Raw genomic sequence first — 20922 nt, forward strand, 5'->3', positions numbered from 1 at the left:
GGTTTGTATCCATAGCCCCTGTTTGTGCGCTCCAATACCTTTTAAAGTAACCTACCAACCTTCCACTTTTTTAAATGCTGAAGCAAGAAAATTCAGAGAAGTAAAAGCTGGTATACCTAGTTTCCTTTGCTCTGCAGAGTTATCAGTGTGTCATTGTAAGAGTAGCCTCAGTAAAATGTTTCTATGGCTAGGTGTTGAATGTGGCTTAGCTTTATTTGAATAATTGATTTTGAATGCTTTTTCTGCATCATATTTTTATCCCTGTATGCAAATTGAAATGTGCCTTTTCCTGCTATTACAAATTAATTTCTTTGTTTGAAATCACAAGGCTAGAAGTATCTGACAGGGTTTGTAATGGTAAAACTACAATTTTTAGTAGAATTCTGCTATTATTTATTAAAAAGAAACATGCCAGGTGTTTAAATTAGGAGGTGGATATTGTAGTATCATACAAGACCGTGAGATTTTCTCATGCTGAAGTGTGTTTCCTCATTTACTGCACATGCCATCTTGATCTCTCCCTCAGACAGACCTGCAAGATCTGCCGTGTTGCAGAGGATGTTTACTAGAAGGATATGGGTTTGTTCTTTTGTGCAGTGAGACCATTTCAGTAGGATTTTGAGCAAAGGGATAAATCTTTGCTAGTTAGCAGTATTGATGGGATAAGCTTAATAGATAGCAAAAGCTGCCTGTGAAAGTCATCTGTGGATAAGCGTTTACACCCAGGGACCAAAAGTTCTGCTTGCCGTATTTTCAAGTTTTGAATGGAGGAAATGTGTCCTTCTGAGGACTGGTGTGATCCTGAGAGCCGATTCTGGTTCCAGGAACCAGCCCGTGTGGTGAATGTAAGGTTCTCCTGTGAGAATGGCAGAAAGGTTTGGACAAGAAGCAGGACAAATAAAGGGTTGAAGCCAGTACAGTACAATCAAGCCCTTTGCAGTCAGCTCTTCTGAAACCATTCCATCCCATTGCCACTTAATAAAGAATTGAAAGTGTCAAAAGGGGAAGCTGTTCACTGTCACATGCATTAAAAATATGCTGGATAAGGTCACTAGTGAGATTTTGTTCACCATTTTCAGCCTATGTTACCCTCTGCTTTTTTTCAAGTGTTGCCTACCCTGTTTTCAGCAGCAGAAAATGGTTCCCTTGTTTCAAGAAGGAAATTATCCCTTCCCTAGCGATTGAAATGAAGTTCTTTAGATTTTTCGGATCATGGTGCAAACAAAAGTCCCTTTTGTGTGTTTGACAGACAGGGTGATGTAGAGCCGAGCTGAGCAATGGAAGGGCTGGGCTCCTTGGTGCTGGATGTGGCAGCCAGCGCGTCGCTGCAGGAAAAATGCAGAGGAAAAGCTTGGGCTGAGTTTAAAAACCGCTTCGACTAATGATGATATCTGTGCATTTATGAGCCATGACTAAGGCAGGCTCTTAGAATTGGAGTCAGCTTACGTAATTCACAGAAATGGCTTGGTTCTGGGGGGTCCATTCCAGAGTCAGCCGGAAGCAGAGGCTGTGCGTGCCATCGACCTCTGGGGCTCAAGAACAGATGCAGCCACTTGCAAGGAGATTATACCCAGGGTCTGGTCTGCGTTGCCAGCGAGGGAACACAATCCTTGTAACTGCTTCAGAGCATAATGGGACAAATTTGTGTGAGGGTCATTTGGGTACTTCTGTTGGCTGATAATGTTTTGTTTCAAATGCTACAATAGCTTGGCGTTTCATTTCAGTGTCACCAAGTATTTATGGCTCGGATGACATCTCTCAACTGACAGTAATTGAAGGGAGCTTGATAAGCCTGATGTGTGAGTCCAGTGGCATTCCACCACCCAGCCTCACCTGGGAAAAGAATGGTGAGTAACTATCCATTGGCTGTTTTAGAAAGAAAATGTGATACTTCTGACCTACCAGTTTTTTTTTTTCCTGTGAACATTTCCCATGGTGTGCTCTGAGCAGTTCAAGCATGCAGGTATCTGGACAGTCCTGATACTGTGTAAAATGAACTGCAGTAGTAGATTATTCCCTTCTCTCCCACCTCTTCTTGGATTAGATGTCATTGTTTCAAAAGATGTGCTAGAGAAACACAGTGCAGAGATTCCAGAGCTGATTTGAAAACGGGAGGTTCATACAGGTTAGCGAAGCACTTAACCCCTCTCGATGTGCTTATTTACTACGGTGCAGTGAGAAGGCATCAAGGCTTATTTGTGGATTGCAGCCGGCAGGGCTGTGAGCGCTATGAAGTCCCAAACATCTCTGCCCTGTCATCAGCTGCATAAAATAGACTTATCCTCTGGGTTATTTGAAAATTTGCAGCCATGGCATACTGCCAAATGATAAAACCGCATCTTGCTACAGTAATTGCTTTTGGGATTTGTTGAACCTTTCTCTCATCCCATCTTAATATTTAAGAGTAGTCTGCACACCTTTTTGCTCTAGGGGTTAAAGTAACATTGACAAACACCTGCTTGTGAATCAGTAGGCAAAAGCAGGTATTTTTAGGACAGTCGTTTAAACATGGGCACTGTTGAAGCCAGAACATTAGACAAAATAAGATACTGAACGCATCCACTGTGGTAATTCTTGTGTCATTAATCATTCATACCTATTCACCTGTGTTTTTCTAGACAGTGCAGTTCAGCGTGGTATGTGCCCACCTTAATTAGTTTTGGCTTGTGGAAAGAGCAGATTTTAATTACAAAACACTTTTCCTAGTGCATACAATTTTCAGAGAAGATGAAGTTTATCAAGTTCTTTTTAATCCCAGTCTCTTGGAAGCCAAAAAGGCATTGTATGACGTTTTGTAATAATCTGCTACAAGGCTACAGTGTATACATTTCAATGGCAGAAAGGAAACTTGAACCTGTTGGAAAGCTTTGGAAGGCTGTTAGAAAGCAGTGCAATTTTGAATGTTACTTGGGAGCGAGATTTTTGATCAGCTTTGACGTCCAGTGCACTTGTTCCTAGAGAGGATATTAAATGCACAAGTGGGAAAATGAAAATTCAGCTTGTAAAAATTCTCAGTGGTATGTGTATCCTTTCTGTCACGAAGTCTCACTGCGGTTTGTAAAAATGAAGAGAGTTGCCTAATCTGAGGTCTCCATAATTGAACATTCTGCTCCGAGAATGTGATGTTATTTTGCTGTCACATTTCTGCTGAGGATTTCAGGGGCAGAAGTCTGTGCACGTGAGCTGTGCGATGCACAATGCACAGATAGGCTGGCTGCGAAGACTAGGTTATGTGTTTCTAAGCACTGGCTGTGCTGGGTGAGCAGATTCTACACTGGACAATGTGTCAGATTTTACAAAGTGTTGAATTTGCTGCTCAGTGGGACTGTCCAAGACTTTCTGGATGGATGTGAGTGTGGTAAGAGTTGTTGTGCTTTATCTCAGGTTGCTGTATGTCCTGAAGTCAGCAATTAATACGGGAAGTCCTCAGAATCTGCTTGTGTGAAGCTTCTTATCTCCTGGATGACTCTGATAGAGCAATTCTAAACTGGACAATTGTGCAGCTCGGTAGTTTTGAAATGAGCCAGGGAACTTCACACCACCCGAGCAAGCTGATGAGCCCTTTCTGTGGTGTTATCTGAAAGAACGTCTCTTGCAGGCTCTCCGCTCCCGGCCGACCTTTCGGGAAGGGTGCGGGTATTATCTGGAGGCAGACAGCTGCAGATCTCAATTGCTGAAAAGTCAGATGCTGCATCTTACGTTTGTATCGCTTCGAATGTAGCTGGAAGTGCAAAGAAAGAATACAGTTTGCAAGTATACAGTAAGTTACCATGAACGTTCCTGCTCATAGTTTACCAGTTCTGCAATAGTTATGTTTTGAAAGTGTTATCGGTACAGTGATGTGAGGCTGCAAGATTTTGTCCAGCTGAAGAACAACTTTAGGGTACTCCAGGGAGTAGAATCTGGGTAATTAGGACTTGGAGCTTGAACCAAGACATTGCATATACCCCTTGAACTTAGATTTTCCAATTTTACTGCAAATTCTGTATTCAGTAAGGAATAAAAACAGGTATTATGAAACAATCCCCTGATAATCTTCAAAAATCCATAGGAATTGACAGAATTTGATGCAGTCTTTGTATTTTATTTTCTCCTATTTGCATTTCAAAAATTTTCTGTAAGTTTCTTTTTTAAAAACATTTTACTTTATGGGTTGCTGGGAGGTTATTTGTCTTTTCTTGGTCCTGTGGAAAATGCTGCGAATTGCAGAGTGCCCCGAACTGATTTCCCAGCCATAACCTGCAATAACTGGTCTGTATGAAAATGCTGATCTGGGAAACTTGATTGCTGTTCTGTTCAGAGCCAGGTGAAGATCCTGAAATGTAGCTTTCAGTTGATTTCTAAACCGTGTTTCTTTCACAGTTCGGCCAACTATATTAAACAGCGATAGCCATCCATCAGAAGTTGTCGTCACCCAAGGAAATGCAGTTTCCTTGGAGTGCAAGGCCCAGGGCTTTCCAGAACCAGGAATAACGTGGATGAAGGACGGCCGGACGCTGGTCGGTGGAGGGGACATAGCGATACTTCACGACGGTCACCTTCTTCAACTGCAAAATGCGCAAGTGTCAGACACCGGCCGCTATGTCTGTGTTGCTGCCAACGTGGCAGGGCTGTCTGACAGAAAATACGATTTAAACGTTCATGGTAGGTAGATCTAAACTGGGACAGGCATAAAAGAAACAAATTAGACCTTTAAGTTCACCCAAGGACATCCAAGAAAGAGTTGTGAAGCGAAAGTCACCGCCTGGACCTGCTGCAGGTTGTGCATGGGGTGCCGTTTCAGTTGCAGATCAGTGATGCAGCTTCAGTTGCAGTGGTACAGAAGTCCAAATCCAATTTTATAGTTCCTGAGTATTTAAAAATCTTACCTCCGTCCCTGTTAATACCAATCCACCCTCAGTTGCTCCATCTCCTGAGAGGAGAAAACCAGATATGACGTAATTTTTTATGATGTTGATGCAAGCATCATGGTGGGCAGTGTTCTATTGTGGGGATAGAAATCAAGGTTGAACTGAGAACACCCTGCTAGTGGCCACAGCCAGGGGACAGTTACCTGGGGACAACCAGTATCTTCACTACCCAGTTCTCAGGTTATGCACAGCTGGAAGAATTTAAAGATGGTACCTCCAACTACAATTCATCTCCATAATTTGACTTGATGGTATTAATCAGAACATCCCATTACCTTACAGCCACTGTAATTATTTTGCATATGAATTTTTGGATACTTCATTGAACACTGATTATTCATGTTTTACTGTGAAAGTAAAGCCAGAAATTCTCACTATTCAAAACAAGAGGCCAAAATTATTTACCAGTTTTATTTCTGTATTTTTTTGTTTGGAATGTTTACTGTAATGTTATAGAAAATTTTGGGTAGTAAAAAGAACCTTTAAACCTCCTGAAGCTACTCAGTGCTGGAAGATGTTCGTCAATTCTTGACCTCAGGCTCTGTGTTCTAAAGGATGAACTGAAGAACCACTTCCAAAGTGGAAATATTCTTATTCCTAGCAAAGAAAAGCTAAAAATAAATTTGGGGTAGTTATTTTAACAGGGGGCTGTTCTTGCTATTAAAAACAGCATGTAATTCTGTCAGTGTTAGAATTTTCCCTGGTCTTTCATTAGACACTGAAAGTTAGAATTGTAACAGCATAGAATGGACAGAACGATTATACCATAAGCTCTTATTTACTAGAGATCTTAAGCCATAAAATAAAGGTAATAAAACTGAATGAACGCAGTTACACAGTAGGCACTTGTCATTAATATACAGTATTATATGTCTCAGTTTTGTAGCTCTTCACTTACCAAACTTACCATAGCTTCCGTGAGTTATTATTTGGATGACAACGTTTTGAGAATTCATTTTTATTTGTTTTGAAGTGTGTCTTTACTCTACTCTGCTTCTGCAGTTCCCCCACGTATTGCTGGTGACCTGCGGGTGCCTGAAAACGTCAGCATTGTGGAAAAGAATCCCGTCTCTCTGGTTTGTGAAGCTTCAGGAATTCCCTTGCCAGCAATAACATGGCTCAAGAACGGGTGGCCTGTCACTTCAAACAACTCAGTGCGGATCCTCTCAGGTACAAAAGCTGTAGTTTGTTTGTTTGTTTTAAAAAAGTGGGGGGGAAGGAGGTGAAGGGCCCTCTGCATCTCTAGTGCAGGTATTTCACATGGCAGAAGGGTTGGTTTAATAATCTGTAAAGACAAGGAGAGACAGGAAACTCACTCAATGCCGAACTTTTCAGTAAATGGGCTCAGATTGCTGAAGTGCTGGGTGAAGAGCTAATGTAAACTCTTAAAGCTGTTGCCAGACTGTGCACCAGAGGCCTGCTGACTGTTTGGTCTGTGACATGGAATAAGCCATAATTGTGGGTGTTAGTGTATGTTAGTCCAGTGCTTATTTCCAGAAATATGTCAGGTGGTAACATCTTGCTTTGTCAGTGCCGACACATATACTGCATTAGCTCTCTTATTAGATTAGTTTTCTTTGTCTCTTCCTCTTCATAGTTATTTTTACCCTTTAAAACCAACAAATCTTTGAGAGAATGAATATGTATGACAAGAAAAAAACCACATCTTTCTTTTCTGTGTTCGTATATAAAACCAAAAGGAAACCTGTTCATGAGCCTTGGAAATTGATAATAGAATCACAGAACAGTTTGCGTTGGAAAGGACCTTCCCAGCTCCCCCAGTGCCCCCCCTGCCATGAGCAGGGACATCTTCACCAGCTCAGGTTGCTCAGAGCCCCGTCCAGCCTGGCCTGGGATGTCTCCAGGGATGGTTCATCCACCACCTCTCTGGTCAACCTGGGCCAGGCTCTTACCACCCTCACCGTAAAAAAATTATTCTAATTAATGCATGTAAATACTTTCTGGCCTTGGAGTTAACTGCATCTGATCTTCAGAATTTCATCTGATACGAGCTGGAGTTAGAATACTTATGATAGGCATAGAAACTTATGATAGGCAAGCAGAGAAACAGATCCGATTCATCAGGGATCTCTGTTTTCAAGCTGGAATAACCTACGAAGAACTAGTTCAGGTGCCTTTTTATAACAGTAGTATTTGACAGAGGTGACTGAAATAGGGGGGGCTCAGTACCCGTTCCTGTAACCCATTGTCCTGCAAAGCTACTGGGAGGTGAGAGTACCTGAGTGGCAGCTGCAGGGACATTAAAGCTTTGTGTTTCCATCAAGGAACTGAGTTAGCAGCTCTTGAGATTGCAAATAGAAAACGCGTGCCAAGCGGGCAATATGTTGTCTGTTTGCTTCATGTGTCTGGAGATCAGCTGTGTGCAATGCATAGAATTAATTGTCTGCCTACAACTGAGATGTACAGAAGACAACTGAGATTTTCTTTGATCTTGGATTGGCCGCTCACAGTTAGAAATCTCCTGAAAATAAGTTTCGATGAAGTTTCTAATGCTCTGCCATAGCCACCGTGCACAGCCAAGCCATTCTACAGCATGAACACAAGCAGGCTTTCGGACAAGTAAAGGAACTGGAAGGTGGTTAGAAGCTTAGCTAAGATGGGATTTGAAGATGGAATCTTTCAGGATTGTTTTAAGCAGCGTAGCTTTCAACATCTAGTAGTCCCATCTTTCGTTTCCCCATTTGTACGTATGGCGCGTGGAAAAAGGAGTGGGTGTCTGATTATTATCCAGTATAAATCTGACTGAGTTGGTATGCATTCCTTTTTGTGCGAAGTTGCCATCGACAAAAACAATTTCTTCTGGGCTTGTTTCTGTTCTATCTGTTAATTTCTACGCCCACACTAATATCACCACCCGGATTGCAGAGTCAGGAAGGGTGAGAGACAAAAAGCTGTTTATTGTCTCTGGATGTTAGCTGCAGTGGGAGTGGGGAAACAGGCCAGAACTCCGTGCTTTGTTTTCCAGCAAACTTGGTGCTTTCGTGCAGTTCTTTAGACAACCGCATGTTGTGGTAGTGAACTGTAACCAACCTGGCATTTGGAACTTTGTGCTTGTGCATCTGTTAAAAAGAAAACGCCAACAAATAACAGCAGCAAGAACAACAACAAAATCCCCCTCTTCAACTAATCTATGAGGTAAAATACTTTGCCAAAGCAAGATTTTGGTTCTGTTGATTGAAAACATACTTGGCATTGCAGATGATTTAAATGTGTGGACACACTGCTGGCAACTTTTAGTCTGTTAATTCAGATCCTACAGATACTTCAGGGGAAAAAAAAAAAAAAAGGGAAAAAAATATATCTATATACTATACCACATCTGCTTTCCTGGCACACCATGCATTACGCTTTAGGAAGGAGAAAAGCTTTTATTAAGTTTTAGCTAAATGTAGAAAACCATATCCTGGCTCAGCGCTGGAGCTGTGGGGTGCTATGGTGTGTGATGCCACAGAAAGTTGCAGTCTCCTGCAGGCACATAGCAGCTTCATTTTCCTTCTTCTATGGCTTTGCCTGGCGTGCGGGTGGGAGTTGGGAAGAACAGAGCCGTCCTCACCACGCTCCCTCCAGGTAGGAGTCCTGGGGCAGAGGAACATCCAGCAAGCAGTTTCTTCCTTCAAACATGGGAAAGGCTGAAGAATGGTCACCACTTTTGTTTTCACGCTTCAGTGCTCACTGATGGTGGTTTTGCTGTTCCTTTGCCAAAAGGGAAGCAAAAAGAAGTTACTCTGCTTATGGCATAGCAACAATATTTTTGGCCCTTTGATCAACCATACTTGCCAGTCTTCTTCCTTTTAAACTAGGATGCCCATGCAAATGTGTTCTGACAACTGCTCTGCTGTAGCGTTATGAGAAATATGCTACATGTAAACCAGTACTGTTATTATTATTGATGGCACAATTAATACAAATGCTAGGAGAGAGAAGTGGAATTTTATTCCTAATCTGTACACGTGCAAACATCTTTATGAAGGGTTTGTATATATTCATAAAAATAAACTTATTTTTATGTGTATACCCCCCCCCCCCCGCCTCGCCCTGATCTCTAATAAGGCTTTATTATTTTTCCTGGATAGTTATCTAGATTTTCAGTATAGCAAAGAACTCATATGAACAAAAATCTTGCTGGCTGAAACACTGTATTCTGTCAACATTTCCTGCATGGAAGTATGTGCACAAATCCTGCTTATTGCAGACAGGGTTCCTGCCACATGCAAAGTGTCTGTGCTGAGCAGTGAGTTAATTCCATGTGTGTCGTACCCCGCGGGTCATTTGAGTGACCTCTGTGGAGTAGGTTTGATTTTCTCTGCACAAACTCTACAGATGTGTCTTGAAGTTGTCAGGGATTGTGCCAGTTGGTCTCTGACTCCCACCAGAATTCTCAGAAAACATCTGAGTGCCTCAAAGTTCAATTAAATGTAATTTCTGGAGGGACAAACGGGGATATGTCAGGGTAGTTTGGAAGTTACTGACTCAGAGAATATCGTCAATATTCAGCACAGATCTGAAAGCATTGAGGAGCTGATGAGCTGAGCAGATGAACAGAAATGGTAGAAGTAGGGGTAAAGTCAGTCACTTCTCTTACTGTTTGTTGAGCAACTTAAAGCACATTAAAAAACAGGCCACATTTAAAAGATGTACAGCTGTAAGTTTAACCAAAACATTAAAAAATGAAGAGTTAGCACAGATGATTTGGCTCTAACGACGGTACATGGTCTGGGTTTCTCCGCAGGGGGCCGGACGCTGCGTCTGACTCACACGAGCGTGGCAGACGAAGGTCGGTACACTTGTGTGGTGACCAGCACTGCCGGAGAGGCCAGCAAGGACTTTGACCTTTCTGTTCTAGGTAAGTACATGATAAATTTGTTACAGTAGATTATAAGGGGGTCTACTGTATACTTCACTGGTATTTTCAAAATTATTATGCCAAAATGTATGTCTTCATGGAAAAAAAAATACATTTGGGAACATGGTCAGAAAAGTCAGGTTTTAAAGAGAAGGTACTTCTAAATGCGAGTTTGCTGTTTGTTTAGTTTTTAAAGTTAAGATTATTCAGGCATTACTTGGAATAACTGGCAGCTGCTTCTGTTCCGTGGTTGGTTTGTTTCTCTTGTGAAAAGGAGCTGTGTCAGTGGAACTGGCTTCAGGGAGGTGGTTATTGCAGGTGGACAGAAGTCTGGGGGATGCTGACAGCTGGGCGCTCATCCTCTCCTGTTTTTTGTCGCTCAGAGCTTCACCCTCCCTTGGCTGTGATGAACGAGGTGATCCAGTTTATAGGTGATCTGGAAAGGTGGGGTTTTTGTCTTTTCCTGCTCAGGTTCGTTTTCAGGCAGACCAGTTCCCTGCTGGTTCACCACAAGGCACAAAGATGCCAATATTGGTGAAAGAAGAAAGACAAGAGTGAGTGGTTAGGGGAATAATGCTCTTTCTTTTGGCACCAGCCTGAATTTAAGCTGGTTTAAGTCAGAAAAAAAACTACGTCCCCAGGAAACTATAGGATATCGTACAAACCTGTTGCATCTAAAGTTCGAATGCAGAAAGGTGCAAGCCCATGTGATAATACTCATGAATTAAAAGCAGCATCATTGTGCAGCAATAGGTATCATATGTGTAGCTGAGTGGCATTGCAGTAATAATCTGTTGCAACAAAAGATGTGAAGGTAAAGCCAAAGAGAAAGGTGAAGGTAAAGCCAAAAGAGAAATTAACGACTGAGCTGGAATTGTTTTTGCAAAACAGAGATCTCTGATCTGGTGGAAACCTTTGGTCAGTAGAGGGTTTGGTATTGTGAAGCATATAAACCAAGTGCGGCAGTGGGGGATCGAGCTAACGTCGTTAGACAAGGACTGGTACAGCAGACTCTTTAGGTGGCTATTTGGAACCCTTAAGATATAATTTCATCACATTACTTAGATTTTTTAAAATGGTATTTTCCCCAGAAAATACTGCTTTTTGGTTTAGTAACCATTAGTTATTTCTATCAATAATTACCAGGCCTGATGTAGGTTGTCTTATAGCATTATTGCGCAGAATTTTCCTGTAGGTTCCTTTTCTCGAAGGCACGGAGCACTCTCCGCTTTCCTCGCCTTCCGCTGACTTAGGCACATTGAGCTTGGAAATGATAACTCGCGTTCGTGTCAGTTCGTGTTTATTTGATGAGCTCATGGAAGTGTCAGGCTGGCAGGATGGAAGAGCAGGATAAACACTGAAAAGCGTTCATTGTTCTACTGTTTTCTTTGGAGGGTTTTAGTTGCAGGGTGTTCATGAGGGTTCTGGAAATCTCTGCATCGGCTTTGTTTGCCTTGACGAAAAAAGCTCAGTGAAGCTGATTTCAAGTGGGCTAAGTGGAAAATTCCATTGTTCAGTCTTCTCTTCCCTCCCCCTAGTAATTTTGTTGTCTTTTTAGAGGAAAGTTACTGGAATGTGACCTGATAGCGACACGGAATATTCACTGGCTCACTGTAAATAGGAATTGTGTAGAGACAGGTGGTACAACAGGCGAGCTAGTTTGCATGGAGAGCGTGGTGTAATAAGCACAGTATTTATATATTTGAAAAATGTTTGGTGTGGCTTTGTCATATTTCTGAAATTAATATGTGTTGACATCTGACTGTATTATTTTGAGGCCAAAGTGCTGAGTTGCTCTGTTTGTTTATGAATCGTAACTTTTGGCCTGACTTAAAAGTCCAGAACCTTCTGATGTTAGGTTGCGTTTTCCCCTAAATCCTTCACTAGTTGGTGTGTCTTTTTCCCATCCCATTTGGACACCAGAACCAATACAAAAGTCTGGTTTGTGCTGCTTGTGCAGGGAATTTGATCATCAGAAGCTGGTGAGTGTGCCAGGACATGCCACGTTCCACTGACCCACATCGCGCCGTGTCTCCTGCTCACAGGCCAACTTTTAGCCACACTTTGCCGTTCCAGTCAAAGGAGATGCAAACCTCTTTGAATTTATTTCTTCTTCACTCTAGTTTGTACCATTCATTAGCATCAAAACTCTATCGTAACATTATTTTTCTCTGTTGATAATGAATTCTGCATGTTACTGTGATTCTTATTTTTATTGACATTTTTATTACAAAGCTTTCCAGAACTTCTTGGAGATTGAGCTTGCTTTCTTAAAAATAAAGGCCTCCTTTTCAACCTGTGGTACTTCGGTTTGTAGTGCCATTTTCATTTAGTCTGAAGCTACAAATGTCTCTGCTGTGAAAGAAATAGCTCTTCACCACAGCTCCTCACCAACACATCAATAACCTGGCCTCCCTCGTCCAACAGCACGTTAGGCTGTGATGTCCTGTTGACCAAGATTATTTGGAAACAAGTCACCAAGTGGTCAGGTGTACAGTAAGAGTTTCCTTGAGTTAGCTATTTGGGGGGTGGGTAGGTATTTTAAGGGAACGGTTTTGCCTTCTGTTTCCCGAGAGAAACATAGTTTGTACCATAGCAAGATGCCTTTAGGCCTATATAGTTTGTTCATCTGCCTGTAGAGAATTAGCTGTATTTGCATAAAATACATGTATGCCTTTACACACTTGTTGTTAAGCTGTTGCATTGCTTTTGAGCGTACTGTTAAGGAAAAAACCCTATGTGGCACGTGAATAGACAAGCTGACTTAAAATAGTTGTGTCCCTGGAGTACTAGATAGATGCTTTCAATTACTGCCGGAAAAAAAAAGCAACTCTTAAGCACATGGTTTTGAACAAATAAATCACTTGCTGCTTAATATGGGAGATAAAAGTGTATACAAACTTATAATACCTGTTGGTGCATAAAACCGAACACAGCCTCATGAACAACTTGCTCATCACCGTTGCCCTACTGACCTCACACCAAACTCCTGCCCTACAGACCATACTCGTCGTCAGCACCCTGAGTAACTCTGGAGCTCTGCAGACGAAGTGAGATGAGCATTGCTGAGTACTTGTGTGGTTAAGGGTGCGGAACGGAGGGTGATATGTGTGGTACAGGCAGGTTGGCTCTGCGCTGCCTCACCTCTGGACCTGGTCCTGGTAAATCTGAGCTGTTTGTAGATGGATGTGCTTCAGGGAAGCTGAGATCTAACCTGAGTGCACCTTTGTTGTATTTAAACTGGTTGTAAGTAATGCTCACTGATGCCATTGTCTCTTTGCAGTGACTCCAGGGATTGTGGGTGAAAATAAATTGGAAGATGTGAAAGTGAAAGAGAAGCACAGAGTTACCCTAACGTGTGAAGTGATAGGTAAAAGTGTACAATATTATGATATTTGCTGATTGAAGCCCATGGTTTCCATCATCGTTGGTTCTGAGCAGCCTGTTTTTAATGGTATTTTCAGTTCAGTGGAATTTTTACATTTCAGAATTAACCACAGTGCTTATAGCAGGACTAAGCACTCCTTCTTATAAAGGTTGTGTGAAATATAACCAAGAGGGTGGTAGTTGTAATATTTCTTCTCTAAAGGCCTATGGAGTTTAGGAGGAGGCGTATAGTATTTCACGAGTTTCAAAGACTTTAGAATATGTATTCCAAAATATCTCCCGAAAGGATGTGTTTTAAAAAGGTGTCTGAAACTGTTTTTTTCTGCTTTCCAGAAATGTTGGCATATCCTAGAGGCTATGCAGCGACTAATATTTGCAATTTTCTTTATTAAGGGAACCCTGTACCACAGATCACTTGGGTAAAGGATGGGCAACCTCTAGCTGAGGATGAAGATCACAAGCTTCTGTCCAGCGGCCGTTTCCTGCAAATCACCAATGCCCAAGTCACTGACACAGGGAGATACACGTGTATTGCATCCAACACAGCTGGAGATAAGAGCAAAAGTTACAGTCTTAATGTACTTGGTAAGACAGCTGGCCTGGCTCTTGCAGAGAAAATATTCATCTCGTGGGGAAAAAACAGATAATCACATTGGAATTTTGTAGTACTTTAATTACAGCAATGCTTAACTTGCCTGACTACGATTAAAATTTCATAGCTTAGTAGCTGATAAATAATAGTAGTTCAATAGAAACAGCAGTTCTGCGCTTTAGACAATATAGAGTGATAAAATGCGAAGCTATAACAGGACATTGTAGGGAATGAGAAGGGCAGTACTTCGACTTATTGTGATTCAGGGAAGTATCTGAAGAGCCCTTCGGATTGTGATCTCTTCAGAAAAGCCGAAACCATCTGCAGTTGGCTTTTGTCAGGATGGTTATTGCGTAACCCAACACAAACAATGATGAGTTTGTTTTCCACATCTTGGTCCACATCCCTCCTACCTCTCTGCTGCTCGCGGGATCAAGTGGTGGCTCTGCCAGCTACTGTCCCAGATGTGGTGATGGCTTCCTGCTGACCTGGTGTGGACACCGGTGCAATGGTGGTGGTTCCACCAACACTGGCTGGCTGTTGTCTTTAGGCCAAAACGTAAAGCTGGATTAATGTTGTCTGGTAGGAATGGCTCTCAGCTGTTTAAGGCTGCAACCAGATTCCTAGACGGAACAGGGAACATAAAATTGGCTTTTCATAGAGGTCCTTCCTCTGGTTAATGGTTTTGTGGTCCCCAGTGTCTCCAACCATTGTGGGTGCAGACAGCCACGGAAACGCAGAAGATGTCACTGTTATCCTCAACAGCCCGACATCGCTGGTTTGTGAGGCCTACTCATACCCCCCAGCTACAATCACCTGGCTGAAAGATGGTAATCCTTTAGAATCAAACAGAAATATCCACATTTTACCAGGTAATGTTTTCATTGTCATTGAGAAATAACATAACACTTTATTCTTTTATTGTTTAGTTTCCTGTTATGGATTTTCTTGAAAAACCAAAGGATATATTTCTATTAAGTGCAATGTTTGTACTTTCATAGCATTTTCTATTCCAATATTTTTAAGTGCTACACAATTAACTGATGATTTACTTGTATTTTATTTATATGCAGGTATTTATCCTTTTTTTTCCTGTAAAGCTAAATGATGGCAAACAAGTTCATCGGAGCAATGTAATGAATGTATAATGAATGAATAATGAATGTAAATAACTTGAAATTGAGTATGGAAATTAAATGGAGAGGGCTATAAGCAACAACAGTAGTAAGGAGAGTGAGGTGGCTTTTTTCTAGGTCATTAGTAGACAGTCATTTTTAATTTGTGGAGTAACTCTTCCCTAGCACATCTATGGAAAACAGGAACAAGCTTCACTGGCACCACTGAAGTAATGTAGGTGAACAAGTGCTTTAGTATTGCAAGTGTTCGGAGGAGGATTGAGTCGATATTGATAGCGAGGAATTTAATTACTACATGGGGGACAATTTCTAGGAAAGCAGTCTGAAAAGAGCCGCAGCCAAATTAATCAGTGCCTCAGGTCTGAGAACACAGACAATAGAAGTCATAAATAAACCAGGTACTATGGGAAGGAAGTGGGAACTGAATAGAATCTGCTCGGTCTTACTGATGGTGCTTCCTTTCCCTTTCTCTGTGGATGAAGTGCAGAACTGTTAATCGCTTCTTCCTATCTAAATATCTTCAAGAAATTTCTGGTACAGAACTATGTTATCCAATTTTCTGAGAATCCGTAAGTGACAGGAGTTGGGATCCAAAGCACTCCTGCAAATTATGCACTCATTTATTCCACAGTGTACATGGTGGTGAGAAGTCACTTTTTCATACTCATCTAAGCGTAGAATATGGACCGAAGGATTGAAAATATGCTGCAGAAACTATTTAAATAATTGGGAGGCAAGTGTATGACATGGTGCTATTAACAAATGATGTCTTTTGGCAGGTGGTCGAACCCTACAGATTCTAAACGCACAGGAGGACAACGCTGGAAGATACACCTGTATAGCCACAAATGAGGCGGGAGAAACTCTGAAACACTATGAAGTGATAGTCTACAGTATGGAAATAGTTACAGCTTTTTTTTTCAATTTCGTTTTTGTCTTCTTCCTTTTTTTTTTTTCCCGCTTTGCAGTGTTACTTGTCCTGGTGCATACAGAGATTTCTGTTGGTAACTTTGCTTAGCAAACATCTGCCTTAGCCCCTGTCATTGCTTGAGGAAAGGCACTAGAAAAGTTTGCTGTTGTAGCCTTCACAAATGCTGCTGTTTGTCTGAAAATCTTGTACCTGTAACAACTTGAGTAAGGTAAAACAGGAGGATACTATTTTTGTATCCTTCCAGAAAATATTGTATGCACAAAAGCTTTCCCATTTGGAGCTTTGTGTCAGCACATTGTCCTTTGAGCATCTGTGCCTCATACACTGTTTTAATGCTCATACTCTTCATTATGGGCTCAGTCAAGCATGTTTTTTAATCTTTTTTTTAAATTATTATTTATTTCCTAGTCTCAATTGGAGTTTGGTTTGCTCCCTTCCAGTAACTGTACTGTTATTTTAATTGCACTAAGTTCCTAATAAGGCCCCATTAGTTTGAGAATAATGAGAAGATGACAAAAGAGTTCATTATTGAAGGGTGCCTATGTAGCAACATAAAGCCCCCCCACCCCCAAATTCCATTGCGACTGTAGGCATTAGGGAGATTTTAAAATTTCCCATTGAAAAAACTATGGAAAATGCTTTGCAAGCATTTAAAATAATTTAAAAGACACTATGAGACCAGGGTAGGGGGTAGCTTAAGAATTTTGAAATGTTCTTGTTTTCGTTCTGATTCAGAAGGAAACAAGATTTTGTAACACTGGGATTTCAATGGAATGGAAATGTTGAGTTTTGACCAGCTACTCTGAGCGCGGACTTCAGTTCAAACATATGTTTCTGAGAATATTAGTTCCCATTAAAATGCTTTTTGATGACTGCAGTACACTGAACTTTATCGAATTTAAGCCAAACACATCATAAAGTGCTATAGCAGGGTAAGGCTATAGGCATGTCTAAAACTGTTGAACACAGTTTTATGTATTTTTACATATAATACATGTGCTAAAAATAGTTTAAAATACATATATATATATATATATATATATATATATAAACATTTAAATTCAGCCATGGGGAAGAGGCAGATTATAGGGGGAACACACTCACTTTTCCTGAGGTTATCATCCAAGTTTTCCCTTTGTCCAGTTAATTTTGAAATGCTGTGTAGGACAGTAGGTCATGAGAGTCCATCTCCCTTTGTTTTTTGCAGTTCCACCCACCATTAACAAAGGAGATATCTCAGGGACAGGTCTCTCCCCTAAAGAAGTGAAGATCAAAGTAAACCACAGCCTTACCCTGGAGTGTGAAGCTCACGCCATTCCTGCTGCTGCCATCAGCTGGTACAAGGATGGACAGGCCAGTCACAAACTTAATTCTTTCTAATGGGTGGATTTAGTACAGAAACAACTGCATGTTCGTGATCACTATGAATCACAGAATCATTTTGGTTGGAGAGACGCCCAAGGTCTAACCATTAACCCACCCCTGGCACTTCCCCATGTCACTGAGAACCTCATCTCCATCTGTCCAACCCTCCAGGGATGGTGACTCCACCACTGCCCTGGGCAGCCTGTTCCAATGTTTAATAATCCTTTATGGAAATAAATTGTTCCCCAGATCCAACCTCAACATCCCCTCGCGCAACCTGAGGCCATTTCCTCTGGTCCTGGCGCTTGTTCCTGGGGAGCAGAGCCCGACTCCCCCTGGCTCCAAGCTCCTTTCAGGCAGTTCAGAGACCAGAAGGTCTCCCCTCAGCTCCTGTTCTCCAGCTGAACCCCCCAGGTCCATCAGCCGCTCCCATCACACTCGTGCTCCAGCCAGACCCCCCCCAAATTGACAGCCCTGCTTTTATGGGTGCTTGGCAGTGCCACTGAGACATCAGTGCTGGGGTTTCCAGGGCCCACTGCTGGCCTGGGCTTTATGGGAAGGCCCCCATCTGGAAGTAGCATCCCATGGTGTAGCCACATGTCCCTTTGCCATTGTGTAACGTCCCCAAGGGCCCTGTTACATTGGAATGGCCTCGTGCTTGGTTGGTCTAAGTGCTACCCTTGCAGAAGCTGTGGAAAGCCTCCCGCTTGGTTCTGGCAGAGCTCACAGAGCCACAAAAGCATCTGGATCGTCTGCGAGGGGCATGAGGCATGGTTCCTGCTACATGCTGTCTTCACAACAACATCGCTCTGGAGGAGAAGCAGCACCTCCTGGGTGTACTGATTGTGTTGCCAATGAAAAGTGATGTTAGGGAGAGTCAAGAGGTCCCCAAAGAGAGGCAGTGGCTGTCAGCAGCTTGCTGCTGCTGGCAGAGCAACTCATCCACCCAGCGGGTTTTTCTTAGCTTTCCTCCGGGCAAATGACTTTCACTCACATCCATGGACTGAATTAATTGTCCCCTCAGGCCCAGAGTTCTGTGCTGTCTCCCCAGTGTGTTCCATTTTCATTATTGAGAGATACAGGTTGTATTCCTGTAGTCTCTACTGTTATGTGTGATGTAGGTTCTACAGATCATAACATTTCATCAGGGAAGGTTCAGATTGGATATTAGGAAACATCCCTTCCCGAAAGGGCTGTTGTGCGTTGGAACAGCTGCCCAGGGCAGTGGTGGAGTCACCATCCCTGAAGGGTTTTAAAAGGCATATAGATGAGGTTCTTAGGGACATGGTTCAGTGCTAGAGTTGGGTTATGGTTGGACTCGATGATCCTAATCGTCTCTTCCAACCAAAATGATTCTGTGATTCTATCTAATCCTGTGTATTTCTGTGGTGCTGCTACATCCATTTTGTGTTCACACCGTGACCTTGTCAGGCAGCAGATCCTGGTGGTTGTGTGGCTGTAGGATGAGTTAGATTGAGTTGTTCACCTCAGAGTAAACTGATAGTTTTACGTGTGTAGGTTGGCCAGTGAGCTCAGAGGGAGGATCAGCCTGATTTAATCATATGTCATGAGAGCCCTTTTCGGATGGGGATGACATTGTTCCTTTCTCCATCAATGTGAGCTGGGCTTAGGAGTGATGTAAAACCACCAGCTACCAAGATCAGAAAGGTGAAGACGCAGAGTTTCTGACAACCATGAAAAGAAAACTGTCTCTGGGAACTTGAAACTTACTCAGGGAGGGAAAGCTTTTGGTTTGAGGGAAAGGAGGAGCAGGTTAGTGGTATCAAAGCAGAGGAAATACCAAAGCCAAAATATGCTCCTACTCCCAGTATGATGCCTTAGGAAGGGTTTTGAAACAACCTGAGTTTGACCATAAAGAGACATAGCGTCATACTATCTCCACAAAATGGCTATTTCTAGTGTATGTTTTGCCAAGTATTAATTTACATGTAAAATGACATTGCAGCCACTGAAACCAGATGATCATGTCGTTATCCAAGCTAGTGGCCGTACCCTGCAGATTAAGGAGGCTCAAGTGTCGGACACGGGTCGTTACACTTGTCTGGCATCTAACATTGCTGGAGAGGATGAAATGGAATTTGATGTAAATATACAAGGTAATCAGAGTTCTGATAATAAAATTCTGCTGGTAGCCTCCTTTTCTAATGTTCTGAGATGCTGGAATTCTTTATAATTTTGTATCATTTCCACCTGCTCGGTTTAATCCAATGCTTTTGTGTGACTTTCGTTTGATATATATTTTGCTCACCTTAAAGAAATACAGTATTATATTATTCTTTCTTTCGTATTTTGTGACATATGCAGTGTTTCTGAAATCAGTGGAATGACTTAATAACTTTGATCTTCCTCTAAACTACATGAGAAAGTTTTAATTTAGCTTAAAGTAAGACATCATGTTTTATTTCTCTGTATGGAGTAGTACTTAGAGGGCTGAGACAGAAGCATCGTGTTGGCCTACACACTGTTTGTAAATACAAGAAAACAATCATTAGTCATTTCTGAAAATTTAGATAAAATTAGAACTTGAGTGAAACCAGATACCTTACTATTTAAGTATTATTGTTGATTAATACCCTCTGTGTTTTGTCATCAGGTCTTCTGCTGTTGTTTATTGGTCTTCAGGAAATACTCATCAAAATGCTCAGTTGAGCAATCCATGGAAAAGACCTAGAACTTTCCTGGCTAATCTAAATTGGGGCAGGGGTTAATTTAATACACTTAGTTTTTATTGCAGCTATTTAACAACTGCAATATATTTTCATATCTTGACTTTAAAACTAGCTATTCCTGCTGTAAAATTCTAACATTTTTCTTTCCCCCTCCTGGGTTGTAGTTCCTCCCAGTTTCCAAAAGCCTTACAAGAAATGGGAAGCTGGTAACACGGTCGATGCAGGACGAGGTGGAGAAAGTAAAGATGTGATAGTCAACAATCCCCTTTCACTCTACTGTGAGACCAATGCTGTTCCTCCTCCAGTTCTCACCTGGTATAAAGACGGCTCTCCTCTGAGCTCTAGTGATAAAGTACTAATATTACCAGGTGAGTATTAAACTGTAACTCTCTGACCTTCAGAAATGGCATTAGTACTAGTATTTGTGTAGTAATAACAAACTTTTCCCCTACAAAACACTACGTTAATGTTCTTTTCAGACTGTCTTGACTGGAAAAATTTCTCTGGTCCCTGAACTTAAGCTGTTTCCTTCTTCCATTTAAAAAGTAGCTCCTAAAAGAGTGTGAATGTGACCATTTAATTTTTGTGTGCCATGTTGAAAAATAAAATACAGCAATGATCCCTTCTTTCTGCTGTGTTCCTGATTTATTTCCTTATTAAGTTTTGCTTTGGCAAAGTCAGAATTAGAGCAGTAAAGCCTCTTAACCAGAGAATGAGGCATGGAAATAATCTTCTAGCAGAAAAATGGCCGTGAGCTCGTACATAACCTCATATGGGAAAGGGAGAGAGGTGCTAAAAATGCAGAAGGTACAAATGTAATATTCTCTGTCACCTTACTGAGAAATATTTCTAGTTTCAATTGAAGAATAACTTCTGGCTGCATATTGCTGAAGAACATGATTCCTTTCTGTGGAATTAATTACCATTTCAATATGAACGTTGCTGAATTCCAAGTATCTGCCAGGCGAAAAAGTAGCTAGGAAATAATCTTTAGTTCCGTATAATTCAGAACAAATGCTTGACCATTTATAAATCTGCTTGCTCAGG

At 41.7% G+C, this 20922-nt stretch overlaps 1 protein-coding gene across 1 annotated transcript in view; it reads left to right on the forward strand.

The window, feature by feature from the left end:
• HMCN1 (hemicentin 1) overlaps positions 1-20922 on the forward strand; it is a gene marked incomplete at its 5' end in the record, with an annotated part of 184673 nt that overhangs the window by 111502 nt on the left and 52249 nt on the right. Inside the window, 12 exons of the mRNA XM_082054335.1 lie at positions 1725-1847; positions 3599-3760; positions 4363-4644; positions 5913-6080; positions 9661-9774; positions 13058-13144; positions 13555-13746; positions 14452-14625; positions 15669-15782; positions 17028-17173; positions 19152-19302; positions 20040-20243. Coding sequence (XP_081910461.1) covers positions 1725-1847; positions 3599-3760; positions 4363-4644; positions 5913-6080; positions 9661-9774; positions 13058-13144; positions 13555-13746; positions 14452-14625; positions 15669-15782; positions 17028-17173; positions 19152-19302; positions 20040-20243 — 1917 coding nt within the window. The remainder of the gene's footprint in view (positions 1-1724; positions 1848-3598; positions 3761-4362; positions 4645-5912; positions 6081-9660; positions 9775-13057; positions 13145-13554; positions 13747-14451; positions 14626-15668; positions 15783-17027; positions 17174-19151; positions 19303-20039; positions 20244-20922) is intronic.

The sequence above is a fragment of the Streptopelia decaocto genome (genome assembly GCF_964273445.1).
Source record: "Streptopelia decaocto genome assembly, chromosome: 5".
Classification (NCBI taxonomy): Eukaryota; Metazoa; Chordata; class Aves; order Columbiformes; family Columbidae; genus Streptopelia; species Streptopelia decaocto.